Source organism: Mesoplodon densirostris, chromosome 11 (genome assembly GCF_025265405.1).
Source record: "Mesoplodon densirostris isolate mMesDen1 chromosome 11, mMesDen1 primary haplotype, whole genome shotgun sequence".
Taxonomy (NCBI): Eukaryota; Metazoa; Chordata; class Mammalia; order Artiodactyla; family Ziphiidae; genus Mesoplodon; species Mesoplodon densirostris.
In genome coordinates, this window is record NC_082671.1 from 65,885,102 (window position 1) to 65,897,220 (window position 12,119).

Sequence of the window (12,119 nt, forward strand, 5' to 3'; positions counted from 1 at the left end):
TTTAAGAATTAAGTTAGACCAGATGTGAAATAGCAGACTTGAACGCTATCTTTGAAACAAACTGGGGTAGGAGAACCCCTTGGGAGATTAATGAGTCCATTAAATTTAAACCGATTCATTTTTTGTTTTTTCTTTTAAGACCAAAACAGAAGGTCCCAGATTCAGAACTAGCTTGTGAACAGGCTCATCAGTATCTTGTTACCAAAGCAAAAACCAGATGGTCAGACTTGTCTAAGGTAAGAAAATGATTATTTCCTTAAAAGGAAAGGGATCTATTTCAATGTTCCAAGATTACTGTGATGAGGGAGGTATTTTCCATCCAGTCACTAAGATGGCAAAGCAACTTTGTATATCAATTTAGGGACTCCTTTTTTTCTTAAAATACTTTCTCAAAATAAATTCTCACATTCAAGGTCAACTGATCTTTAGAAAAATAAGTAATTTTAAGAGTTACATGGACTGAAATTGCTGGCTTTATCTCAGGTTTGATATGAATTAAAAATTTAAATGAAAAATGTAAGATGTTATCATTCTTGTTTTTACACAGTTATAAACATGCTTTTTAAAGAGGTATTTCTTCCTGTCTTGCTAAAATTATAGAAAGCATAGTTTGAAGGTGAATACCCTCCATGTGCAATTGTGTAAACTGTGATTATGGTGTCAAGATGGGAACATACTCTTCACCATGGCAGCTGAACCTGCAGGACAGTAGATCTGAAATGCAAGCCTGGGTCATCCTGAGGTCTAGGATATGGGGTCACCACTTCTCAATGCAACAAGGACACAAAAACTTCATTTTAAAAAGTATTTGTGGGCTTCCCTGGTGGCACAGTGGTTGAGAGTCTGCCTGCCGATGCATGGGACACGGGTTTGTGCCCCGGCCCGGGAAGATCCCACATGCCACGGAGTGGCTGGGCCCGTGAGCCATGGCCGCTGAGCCTGCGCATCCGGAGCCTGTGCTCCACAACAGGAGAGGCCACAACAGTGAGAGGCCCGCGTACCACAAAAAAAAAAAAAAAAAAAATTTGTATACTGCATTACGGAAGTATTTTCACACTGTTCTGAAGAATGTCTCCACTTTGTTTCATGTGGTCATTTTCTGTCTATGTTTGCTCTGTCTTGGCCTGTGCCCGATGTGAAGTCCCGCTTTTAAGTCCTGTTAAGCACCCAGGCTGCCTCACAGCCTTGACTGTGCCAGCCCAGGCTGGCAAATCACACAGACTGAGGCCAGGCCAGCCTTCCAGAGCAGTCCTTTGTTGGGTCGCAGAGTGCAGGGCAAGCTCTGGATTGTAAGCAGCGGCCACACAGGACACAGCAGCGCCAGCCGGGGAGAGGGCAGAGCTGGCCACCTGACCGCCTTCCTGCATGCCCGCCCCACCCCTGCTTCTCTCTGGCCTTCAAACTCCCTCAAACCTATTTAAGAAAAAGCCCCTTCTCCCCACCGTGCCTCCCCTCTAAGCTGCCCTGCCCTCCTTCCCCTTGTGGGAGCAGCCCTGCCCTGTGGTCTGACTCCAGGGACTCCCAAGGGCCACGGCCAGGGCCCTTTGCAGCTTCATCCGACCCCACTTTGACTTAGCACAGACTCACTGCATAGGGGTTTGTGCCCCGGGTTCAGTGGTAACCAAGGCCTGTCTGCTCCCGCCTGGCCGAGCTCACGAACCAGGGGAGGTGACAGATTATTAACAAAGCAGATGGGCGCTGGAAGGAGCAGGCCGCTGGGAGTGGCCAGAGGCTGTGGAGGCCTTTGTTTCTGCCTTGTTCAGTCCATCCTTCCTGAAACGCCTCCACCCCCAGCTCCACGACACCCTTCAGGGCCCCCTCCCCTCCTGTCCCTGCCTCCTGGCTGGGTGACGTCCTCCCCGTCAGTGTGGACTCTCACTCCACCTCGATTCCACGGCCTCTCATAGCCACCTTCATCCTTGATGTCGTGCAGGACCCCAAACTAGGCGTGGAGGAGGCCTGGGGACCCCAGGGCACTGTGCTGCTAAACCAGGAGCCTTGCGTCTATCGGGCGGAGACCTCCTCCATCTCTTCTAGGACTGAGCCTGGCGGGGAGAGGACGCGCTTTGTCCAGAATCAAGCATCGTGTCACCTCACTGGCCCCCACAGGACTAAATGGTCCTGCACATGTGGACATCTCTGCCACTCTCTCAGTTTATTTTGACTAAAGCACTGAAGGAATTAGTTCTGAATTCTAAACCGGCAGAAAGTATAATACGTAAATAAGACCAGCAGTATTCCCACCGGACCAACTGGTGATGAGACGGCTGTCCTCACTCGGTGCTCCCATCCCCGCTCTTCACTTCTGGGTCCCAGCATTTAGAGATGGTGAAGGTGACCAAAGGTGTGGAGTCTCCCTTCTGCCGCATTTCTGTTGGGAATTTGCCAAACAGGACCTGCTAATATCCAAAAGGATGTATTCTCCAGTAAAACCGCGTTTGAACTTGAACAAGGATTCAGCGTTCAGTCATCTAGTGACCTTCACATAGAGTCACGGGGCTCCCCGCTCCGCCATGCGCTGCTGGGGGCACCTCCAGCTGCATTCTCAGAAGTACATAGGAGTTGTCCCATTTGGGGGCAGCTTAATATGCTCATTGCTATTTAGGTGTTTTTGGGAAATAAGTTCATTGGTTTCTTCAGCAAACCTTTTTTTTTTTTTTTTTTTTTTTGCGGTACGCGGGCCTCTCACCGTTGTGGCCTCTCCTGTTGCGGAGCACAGGCTCTGGACGCGCAGGCTCAGCAGCCATGGCTCACGGGCCCAGCCGCTCCGTGGCATGTGGGATCTTCCCGGACCAGGGCATGAACCCGTGTCCCCTGCATCGGCAGGCGGACTCTCAACCACTACGCCACCAGGGGAGCCCCTGATAGTTTATTATTATTAGATTTCTATATATTAGTTTTGTATCCTGCAACTTTACCAAATTCATCGATGAGCTCTAGTAGTTTTTTGGGTGCATCTTTAGGATTTTTTACGTATGGTATCATGTCATCTTTAAACAGTGACAGTTTTACTTCTTCCTTTCCAATTTGGATTCCTTTTCGTTCTCTTTCTTGTCTGATTGCTGTGGCTAGGCCTTCCAGTACTATGCTGAATAAAAGTGGTGAGAGTGGATATCCTTGTCTTGTTCCTGATCTTAGAGGAAATGCTTTCAGCTTTTCACCATTGAGTGTGATGTTAGCTGTGGACTTATCATATATGGCCTTCATTATGTTGAGGTATGTTCTCTCTACACCCACCTTGTTGACAGTTTTTATCATAAATGGGTGTTGAATTTTGTCAAAAGCTTTTTCTGCATCAATTGAAATGGTCATATGATTTTTGTTTTTCAGTTTGTTAATGTGGTATATCACATTCATTGATTTGCAGATACTGAACCATCCTTGTATCCTTGGGAGAAATCCCACTTGATCATGGTGTATGATCTTTTTCAGTGTATTGTTGAATTTGGCTTGCTAATATTTTGTTGAGGATTTTTGCATATATGTTCATCAGTGATAGTAGCCTATAATTTTCTTTTTTTGTGATATCTTTGGTTTTGGCATCAGGGTGGTGCTGACCTCATAGAATGCGTTCATAAGCATTCCTTCTTCTGCAGTTTCTTGGAAATTTTGAGAAAGATTGACAACTCTTCTCTAAATCTTTGGTAAAATTCACCTGTGAAGCCGTCTGCCCCTGGACTTTTGTTTTTTGGAAGTTCTTTTATTACTGATTCAACTTCATTACTGGTAATTGGTCTGTTCATATTTTCTATTTCTTCCCAGTTCAGTCTTGGGAGATTGTACATTTCTAGGAATTTGTCCGCTTCTCCTAGGTTGTCCATATTATTGGCATATAATTGTTCATAATAATCTCTTATGATCCTTTGTGTTTCTGTAGTGACAGTTGTAACTTCTCCTTTTTCATTTCTGACTTTGTTGGTTTGGGCCCTCTCTCTTTTTCTCTTGATGTGTCTGGCTAAAGGTTTATCAATTGTGTTTACCTTTTCAAAGAACCAGCTCTTAGTTCCATTAATCTTTTCTATTGTTTTTTTTTGTCTGTATTTTATTTATTTCTGCTCTGGTCTTTATGATTTCTTTCCTTCTACTAACTTTGGGTTTTGCTCTGCTTTTTCTAGTTCCTTCAGGTGTAAGCTTGTGTTATTTATTTGAGATTTTTCTTTTTTCCCAAGATAGGCTTGTTTTGCTCTAAACTTCCCTCTTGGAACTGCTTTTACTGTGTCCCATAGATTTTGGGTCCTTGTATTTCCATTTTTTTTGTCTTCAGGTATTTTTTTATTTCTTCTTTGATTGCTTCAGTGATCCATCTGTTGTTTAGTAGCATAGTGTTTAGTCTCTACATGTTTTTGATTTTTGCAATTTGTTTCTTACAGTTGATGTTTAGTCTCATAGTGCTGTGGTCAAAAAAAAAGCTTGAAAAAAAAGTTTGATATGATTTTAGTTTTCTTAAATTTACTGAGACTTGTTTTGTGTCCTATCATGTGATCTGGAGAACATTCCATGTCCACTTGAAAAGAGTGTGTATTCTCCTGCTTTTTGATTCTCTATATATGTATCAATTAGGTCCATCTGATCTAATGTGTCATTTAAAGCCAATGTTTCCTTATTCATTTTCTGTCTGGATGATCTGTCCATGGATGTCAGTGGGATATTAAAGTCCCCTACTATTATTGTGTTAGTCTATTTCTCACTTTTTGTCTGTTAATATTTGCTTTATGTATTTAGGTGCTTCTGTATTGGGTGCATATATATTTAGAATTGTTATATCTTTATTGTTATATCTATTCTTTGATCTCTTGATCATTACATAATGTCCTTCTTTGTCTCTTGTTACAGTCTTTAAAGTCTATTTTACCTGATATAAGTATTGCTACCCTTGGTTTCTTTTCATTTTCATTTGCATGGAATATCTTTTTCCATCCCCTCACTTTCAGTGTGTGTGTGTCTTTAGATGTGAAGTGAGTCTCTTGTAGACAGCATATATATGGGTCTTGTTTATGTATCCATTCAGCCACTTTGTGTTTTTTGATAGAGCATTTAGTCTATTCATATTTAATATAAATACTGATAGGTATGTACTTATTGCCATTTTGTTAATTGTTTGGGGATTGTTTTTATAGTTCTTTTTTGTTCCTTTCTTCTTCTTTTGCTCTCTTCCATTGTGGTTTGATGACTATCTCTAGTGTTACATTTGGATTCCTTTTTTTTTTTTCTGTGTGTCTATTATAGATCTTTTGTTGTTATTGTGAAGGTTATATAGCAATCTATAAATACATGTGATTATTTTAAGTTGCTGGGCTCTTAAGTTCAAATGTATTTTCACAATCCTGGCATTTTTACCCCCCCCCACACACTTGCTGTTTTTGACATCTTATTTTACATCATTTTGTTTTGTGTATCCCTTAACTACTTTTTGTGGATATAGATGCTTTTACTACTTTTGTCTTTTAACCTTCCCACTAGCTTTACATGTGGTTGATTTATTGCCTTTACTGTATATTTGCCTTTACCAATGAGCTTTCTTCTTTCATAATTTTCATGTTTCTAGTTGTGGCCTTTTTCTTTTTCACTTAGGGAAGTCCCTTTAACATTTCTTGTAAAGCTCGTTTGGTGGTGCTGAATTCTTTTAACTTTTGCTTGTCTGTAAAATTTTTTTTGATCTCTCCATCAAGTCTGAATGAAAGCCTTGCTGGGTAGAGTATTCTTGGTTGTAGATTTTCCCTTTTCATCACTTTAAACATATTGTGCCACTCCCTTCTATCAGCCTACAGAATTTCTGCTGAAAAATTAGCTGATGGCCTTATGGGAATTCCTTGTATGGAGCTCGTTGCTTTTTCCTTGCTGCTTTTAATATTCTTTCTTTATCTTTAATTGTTGCCATTTTAATTACAATGTGTTTTGCTTTGATCCTCTTTGTGTTGATCCTGTTTGGTACTCTCTGTGATTCCTGTACCTGGACGTCTGTTTCCTTTCCCAGGTTAGGGAAGTTTTCAGCTATTATGTCTTCAAATATGTTCTCTGCCCCTTTCTCAATCTCTTCTCCTTATGGGATTCCTATAATGAGAATGTTATTACATTGATGTTGTCCCAGAGGTCTCTTAAACTGTCCTTATTTCTTTTTTTTTTTTTTTTTTTTTTTTTTTGCCTCTCACTGTTGTGGCCTCTTCCGTTGCGGAGCACAGTCTCCGTACGCGCAGGCTCAGCGGCCATGGCTCATGGGCCCATCCGCTCTGTGGCATGTGGGATCTTCCCGGACCGGGGCACAAACCCGTGTCCCCTGCATCGGCAGGCGGACTCCCAACCACTGCACCACCAGGGAAACCCTGTCCTCATTTCTTTTTATTCTTTTTTTCTCTTCTGTTTCAGTGACTGTTTTTACACCTTTAAACAATTTTAACTTGCCTAACTACACTGGCGGGCACCTCCAGTACAATGATGAATAGAGGGCGATAGAGATATTCTTGCCTGGCTCCTGATCATACAGGGAATGTTTCGTGGTTTCACCATTAGGTATGATACTCACAGAGGACTTGGGAGATGGACCCGCTGTGTCTCCCTCACAGTGTATTAGAAGGAGGAGAGAATGAGCTATTGTTTGGAAACAATTTAAGACAGAGCGGAGAGCCCTTTGCTACCTGCTCTACTAGCCTGTCGTGACAAATCCCCAGATGCCTTTTGCACCCCTCGGGGATATTAAAATGGTACCATATCATCTTGTCACAACAGCCAGAGTCTCACGACCCTCATTTCCCCTCTGACAGACAGCCAGGCAGCCAAATTCGCTGCGTCGTGGAGATGATAACCTCAAGCAGTGTGGGCTACGCCTCATTTCCCAGGCTCTGGTCGACTCTTATTTCTAACAGTGTTTGATCCCAAGTTGTTAGTCAGAGAAGAATCCAAGCCACACACCTGAGACCACTCATTACCCGGAAATAAGCCCCTCCTAGGATGTTAACACTTGTTCATGTTTTGCCCGATCACCTTCTTTAGAAGAATGGGGAGGGTATTTAGGACATAGATTAAAAGGTTTTTAAGCAGGAGGAATGGGAGAAAAATGTCTTAGATTGTTCCAGATACTGACTGTTGAAAAGCCTGTATACTGTCTGAGCAATTATGTATGTTACTAAATGCTGCCTTGGAATATTGTAGAATTTTATCGAAACCGACAATGAGGGCAATGGCATTCTTTGACGACGGGATATAAAGAACGCGCTGTACAGCTTTGATATTCCCCTCACACCCAGAGAATCTGAGAAGCTTTGGATGAGGTGAGTGGTATCTGAAGACTGGCTTTTCATTCCGGACGGCCAAATTCAGCACAAGGCTTTCGTCACTCCTCAGGGGTCAGGTGGGACCAGGAATGGTTTTCCTACAGTTGTATCTGTCCTGTTCCCCTGTAGAAAGAAGCCTTGGCCAACAGGCTGGCCTTCAGGAACGTGGGGAGCCAGGTAAACACTTGTCACCAGTATTAAATATTAGACTTGAGAGTTTTGCATTTCCAAGGAACGAGGAGTTCAAACACATCCTTTTACTGTTTCAGAGAGCTAAGTCCCTCCCCAAAGACTTAACTCTAATACAAGTAGCTCAGCAGACAGATCTGCAATGGGTAAAGGGAAAAGCAGTCTCTCCCCATCACCTAAAGATGGAAATCAATGTTGCACAACTGTTTTATAGATCAGTAATTTGCTGGAAGAAAATCACCAAAGTTTTGGTAACTTGGAGTGGTTTCCCAAGGGTGTCTTAAACTGAAAATAGTACCTAATATTGACTACATTTTTCAAAATGTGCTTTAGATTTAGCTGTTTTTGAACCAGGCCCCCAGTTACAACATTCCCTGTGTAGATGTTTAAGTTTCAAGGTGCACTAACAATGCGGTCCATTTCCAAGTTCCAGATCTTTGAATTACTTCCTTCTTCATTATATGTTAGCTGCCACTTGCATCCCCCCAGAATCGTACCCCAATATTGCATGTCCTCTCTGAGGCAAGCCCATGGAGCAGTTCATGTAGTATTTCAGCTTTTCATCTATTCAAAGGGGAAAGCTGCAGTGTTGGCCGAGTTTAGAATTAGGTGGGCTGTTTTGTGTCTAATTTAGAAAAGCAACTTGAAGTTCTTACAAAATCCTTGGTTTCTTTTTTGTTTTGGTTTGGTTTTTTTTAGATCAGTTCCAACTCAGGGACAATTTGGTCTCCCTACCCGTTTTCTCTTTTGATGGACTAGATGAGTGGGGTGCAGTGGCCAAATGTGTGGAGCTCTCACCATGTAGACCTTTGGATGATGCGGAGGTGACTGTGTGATCCTGATGCTCGGGGAGCTGTCAGGGGGCAGGAAGCATTCACCTCAATACCAGGGTGCAGAGTCGCCTGTTATAGATGCCAGAGGAGGGACATGTCGAGCAGAAAGGGAGACAAAAGTAGGGGTGCTGGGGGCCATGGAAGAGCAGGAGGCTGTCATGGTGGGAGAGAAGTTGAAATTGTTCCAAAGGTCCAGATGGGGAAGGAGGGCTGCCTGACCCACGGGGCGGGAGGACGGGTGAGGCATTCTCCAAGCAGTGCCTGGGCTCCAGGCTGAGAAAGGAAAGGCGAGGCTGATCACCTGGCCGCAGTCCTCCCTTGCTGGCAGTATTAACGAGACATTTGGAAACAACAAAATGTGATGTGGATCAAGCCATGCTTTAGGAAGACTAGTCAGGAAGCAGTTCAGAAAAGGGATTGGTGGGGTGTGGGCATCGGGAGACTGTGGTCTCCATCAGGGAGGGATGGGACGGGCCCTGGAGCTGGGTGCAAGCTGCAAGAATGAGGGGTGTAGGAGTCAGGTGTGCCCGTGAGGGTTTCCGTGTGGAAGGAGAGCCCGCTTAGCCCTCTTCCCGACGGGGGACAGAGCAAGGTTCCATGTTCATGGGAGGGAGATGCACTGTTGCTTTTGGCTAAAGTTTCTTTATACATGTACTAACATGATTAAATACACAAATATCTACCCTGTGCGGAAAACTGTTTGAGATGAGAATTTCATCTACTTTTGTTTAGCCGGCTGTTTGCCGTGGATGGGGAGTGGTTGAGAGCTCTGCAGCCAGACATGCCTCCACCCCTTATAGCTATGTGGCCCCTGTCAAGTTACTTAACCTCTCTGTGCCTCACTCTGCCCTGCTGAGTTAGCTCAAGTGGTGTATGGATCAGGGTAGGCTGGCCGCAGTAACAAACAAGGCCAGCATCCCAGGGGCTTGCCCCATAATGATGTCACAATGTAGTGTGGGTGTTGGGGAGCTGTGTTCACAGTCATTCAGGGACCAGGAGTCCCACCATCCCTGGATCTTATGTGTCTGCCAGCAGAGAAGGGAACAGAGCACAGAGGACCCTCTGGTCAGCTTTGTAAGGACCAGGCCTGGAAACATGGCCGTCACTTTGCCCAAATTCTTTTGGCAAGAATCCCTTGATGGCTGCACCCCTGCAAGGGAGGCTGGGAGGACCAGAAGTCTGAAGGGGGATTGCGCTGTTACTCAGAGGCCAGGAGGCTGCTACCCCCCGGGCTGGAAGAGCAAGGGGGGAGGTTACACAGAGAAAAGGGAACTGCTCCCCACCGGCGACCGCAGGGCAAAGGGGAGGCGGTATTTTTTGGAGACCAGGAAATTGCCTCCACTCCTGACGCTGTCTCGGAATTTGCGGGAACCTCGACTGCTGTGCTGAGCCGGAGCTACGGAGCCATGACAGGAGGTCCCCTGGGAACAGCCTGGCCCTGCCCTCTTCCCACCTCCAAGGGCACAGCTCCCTGGGCGCAGCCGGGGGGCAGCTGGGAAGATGTGCAAAGGGCAAGCGCTGGGTTGAGAGCCACCAGATGAACGTCCAGCCAAAGGGCAAAGGGTGTGTAACATTCCAGGGCTGCGGGGTCACCTGGGTGGCCAGGCAGAAGGGGAGGCTGCACATCAGCTGAACCACATCGTGAAGGGCAGGACAAGGTAGGGACCCCATCCTGAAGGCCAAGTGTTTAGTGGGGAAAGATGGAGGCAGGCCCACGTTCTAGAAAGATCACTCTGGCCATGGGGAGGAGGATGAATCGCCCGAGACGGGGAAGGAGGCACAGAGGTGAATTCAGGGCTGTCTCGGTGTTCTAAGCAAGAGGATGGGGTGACCTTCCCTGGGTGGTGCCTGGAGGACTGGGACGAAAGTGACAGGTGTGAGAGAGATTTAGGAAGTGAACCCGCAGCTGAGGGGCTGTGCTCTGAGGGGGCCTGCACCCTGGCCCATGGTGCCCGGACTGAGCTATGTGACCTTGGGCCAGTGGCTCACCTTCTCTGAGCTTCAGTCATCTCTCCAATGGGATGGCAATGGGGACCAAATGATATAAAGAGGGTACCTGGCATAGATAAGCGTAAAAATTAGTAGCAAAAAGATCATATAGATTTGAAATTATTTTCTGATTACAATATTAATGCACACTCATTTTAGAAGACTCAGAAAATCCAGAGAAGCATAAAGGAAAAGAAAAGACAACAAGAAAGCAGCCATACCCCACTCAGCAGAGATGATAAACTTGGTGGTGTGGTTTTTTTCATCCATTGTGTAGGCGTTTCCATTATCTCGGTGAGCCGTCCTCACCCTCATTCCACCTCCTGGCCTGCTCCTCTCAATGGCTCAGCGTTTGCTGACCCTGACTCACCCTGGTCCACTCCCTCCAAGTCCCCGCCTGCCTTACGAAGCAGGAGGGCTAGGCAGCAAGGCGGTGGCCAGCGCCAGGCTGCGCAGGCACCAAGGAGTCTCCTGCAGTCGCCGGTACAGGGGGAGGGGCATTCTCCCTCCTGGCGGGAGTGACAGGGACCCCTGGCAAGGCAGGGAGCAGCTGGGGCCAACGTGACACTCTGCCAGCTCCCGGGGTCTGCTAGTGAGAAGAGGAAAGCCCCCGCCCAAACTGGGTAGCTGGAAGTGAGGAGGAAACTAACATTCAACATTCTTTCGAAAACACAGAATTAGAAAACGGAGAGAATATAGACAAAAACTTGTCAGCATCCATTGTTCACTCAACCCTTATGAAGCACCTGTGAAGTGCACTCTTTCAGAGCTTTGGGTTAGTCTGGCAGGTCTTGTTTACGCTGGAAGTAAATGAGTGCATTAACTCCCAAATCTCAGTGACCTGGCACATGGATGCTTAGTTCATATTCACACAAAGTCTAGCATGTCTAGCGGCTCTTCTGGACCGTTCTCTTCCAAGTGGTGATTCGGGATCTGGCTTCCAGTTGTGGTTTCATCCCTCAGCAGGGTCCCCCGGGACCTGCAGAGCACAGGACCGCACACGGGCTTTGGCGGGCTTCGGCCCAGAAGGACACACTTCTACCCACAGCCTGTGGCCCAGGGCCGGGCCGTGGCCCCAGCTAACTGCACAGGGGCGGACAGAGTGGGGAGCACGTGAGTGTTAAGCAAGCCTGGCTCACCGAGGGTTAAAGGTATACAACCGTCAAGCCTGAAGGAGGCCGTTGTGAAAAGAAACCCGGTAACTGAAGCCAGGCAGGATCTTTTAGCACGAGATTTCAGGAGCAATGCATTTGGTTTTGGAGAGACTGCCAAGAATAAATTACAAGATGAAAGTGCATCCATCCATCCATTCATTCATTCATCGGAGCAATCATTAAGCACGATTTTCTTGAAACTTTCTAAGTTGCAAGCCCTGTGCTAGATTCTGGGGTTCCAGAGATGAAGGTAGCCTCCACCCTCAGGTTGCTCACGACTCAGCCGGGAAGACAGCAGCTGCATGCCAGGAGGGAGAGGCTGGGCAGCCCGGGCTGTGGGTGTTCAGAGAGAGACCCCCAGGAGGTGCGATGCCTGAGTTGAGGCTTAAGAAACAGTCATTAGCCAGAGGTGGGGAAAGGGCGTCCTGGTGAGCAGAGAGGCCCAGAGCCGGGGGAGTGGGCGGTCCCTGGATTGGAAGAGGAAGGATGCTGCTTCCATCAGAAGAGCCTGAGACCCAGAGCCTGCTGGGCACAGGGCACCCCAGGACCAGGGCACAGAGCCCTGGGGGGCACGCCCTTCGGGGGCGCTCAGTGTTCTGAGCCCCTTCTGTAGCCTCATTTCATTGGGTAGAACTCCGCTATTTTAGATCTAAAACCAACTTTGCTGAAAAACTATGAAGCCAGTG

General features: G+C 46.4%; 1 protein-coding gene across 1 annotated transcript in view; it reads left to right on the forward strand.

Moving 5' to 3' along the window:
- Positions 1–12,119, forward strand: part of EFCAB6 (EF-hand calcium binding domain 6) — a 242,863-nt gene that overhangs the window by 169,175 nt on the left and 61,569 nt on the right. Inside the window, 2 exon segments of the mRNA XM_060113119.1 lie at positions 140–236; positions 7,147–7,265. Of these exon segments, the coding sequence (XP_059969102.1) occupies positions 140–236; positions 7,147–7,265 (216 nt within the window).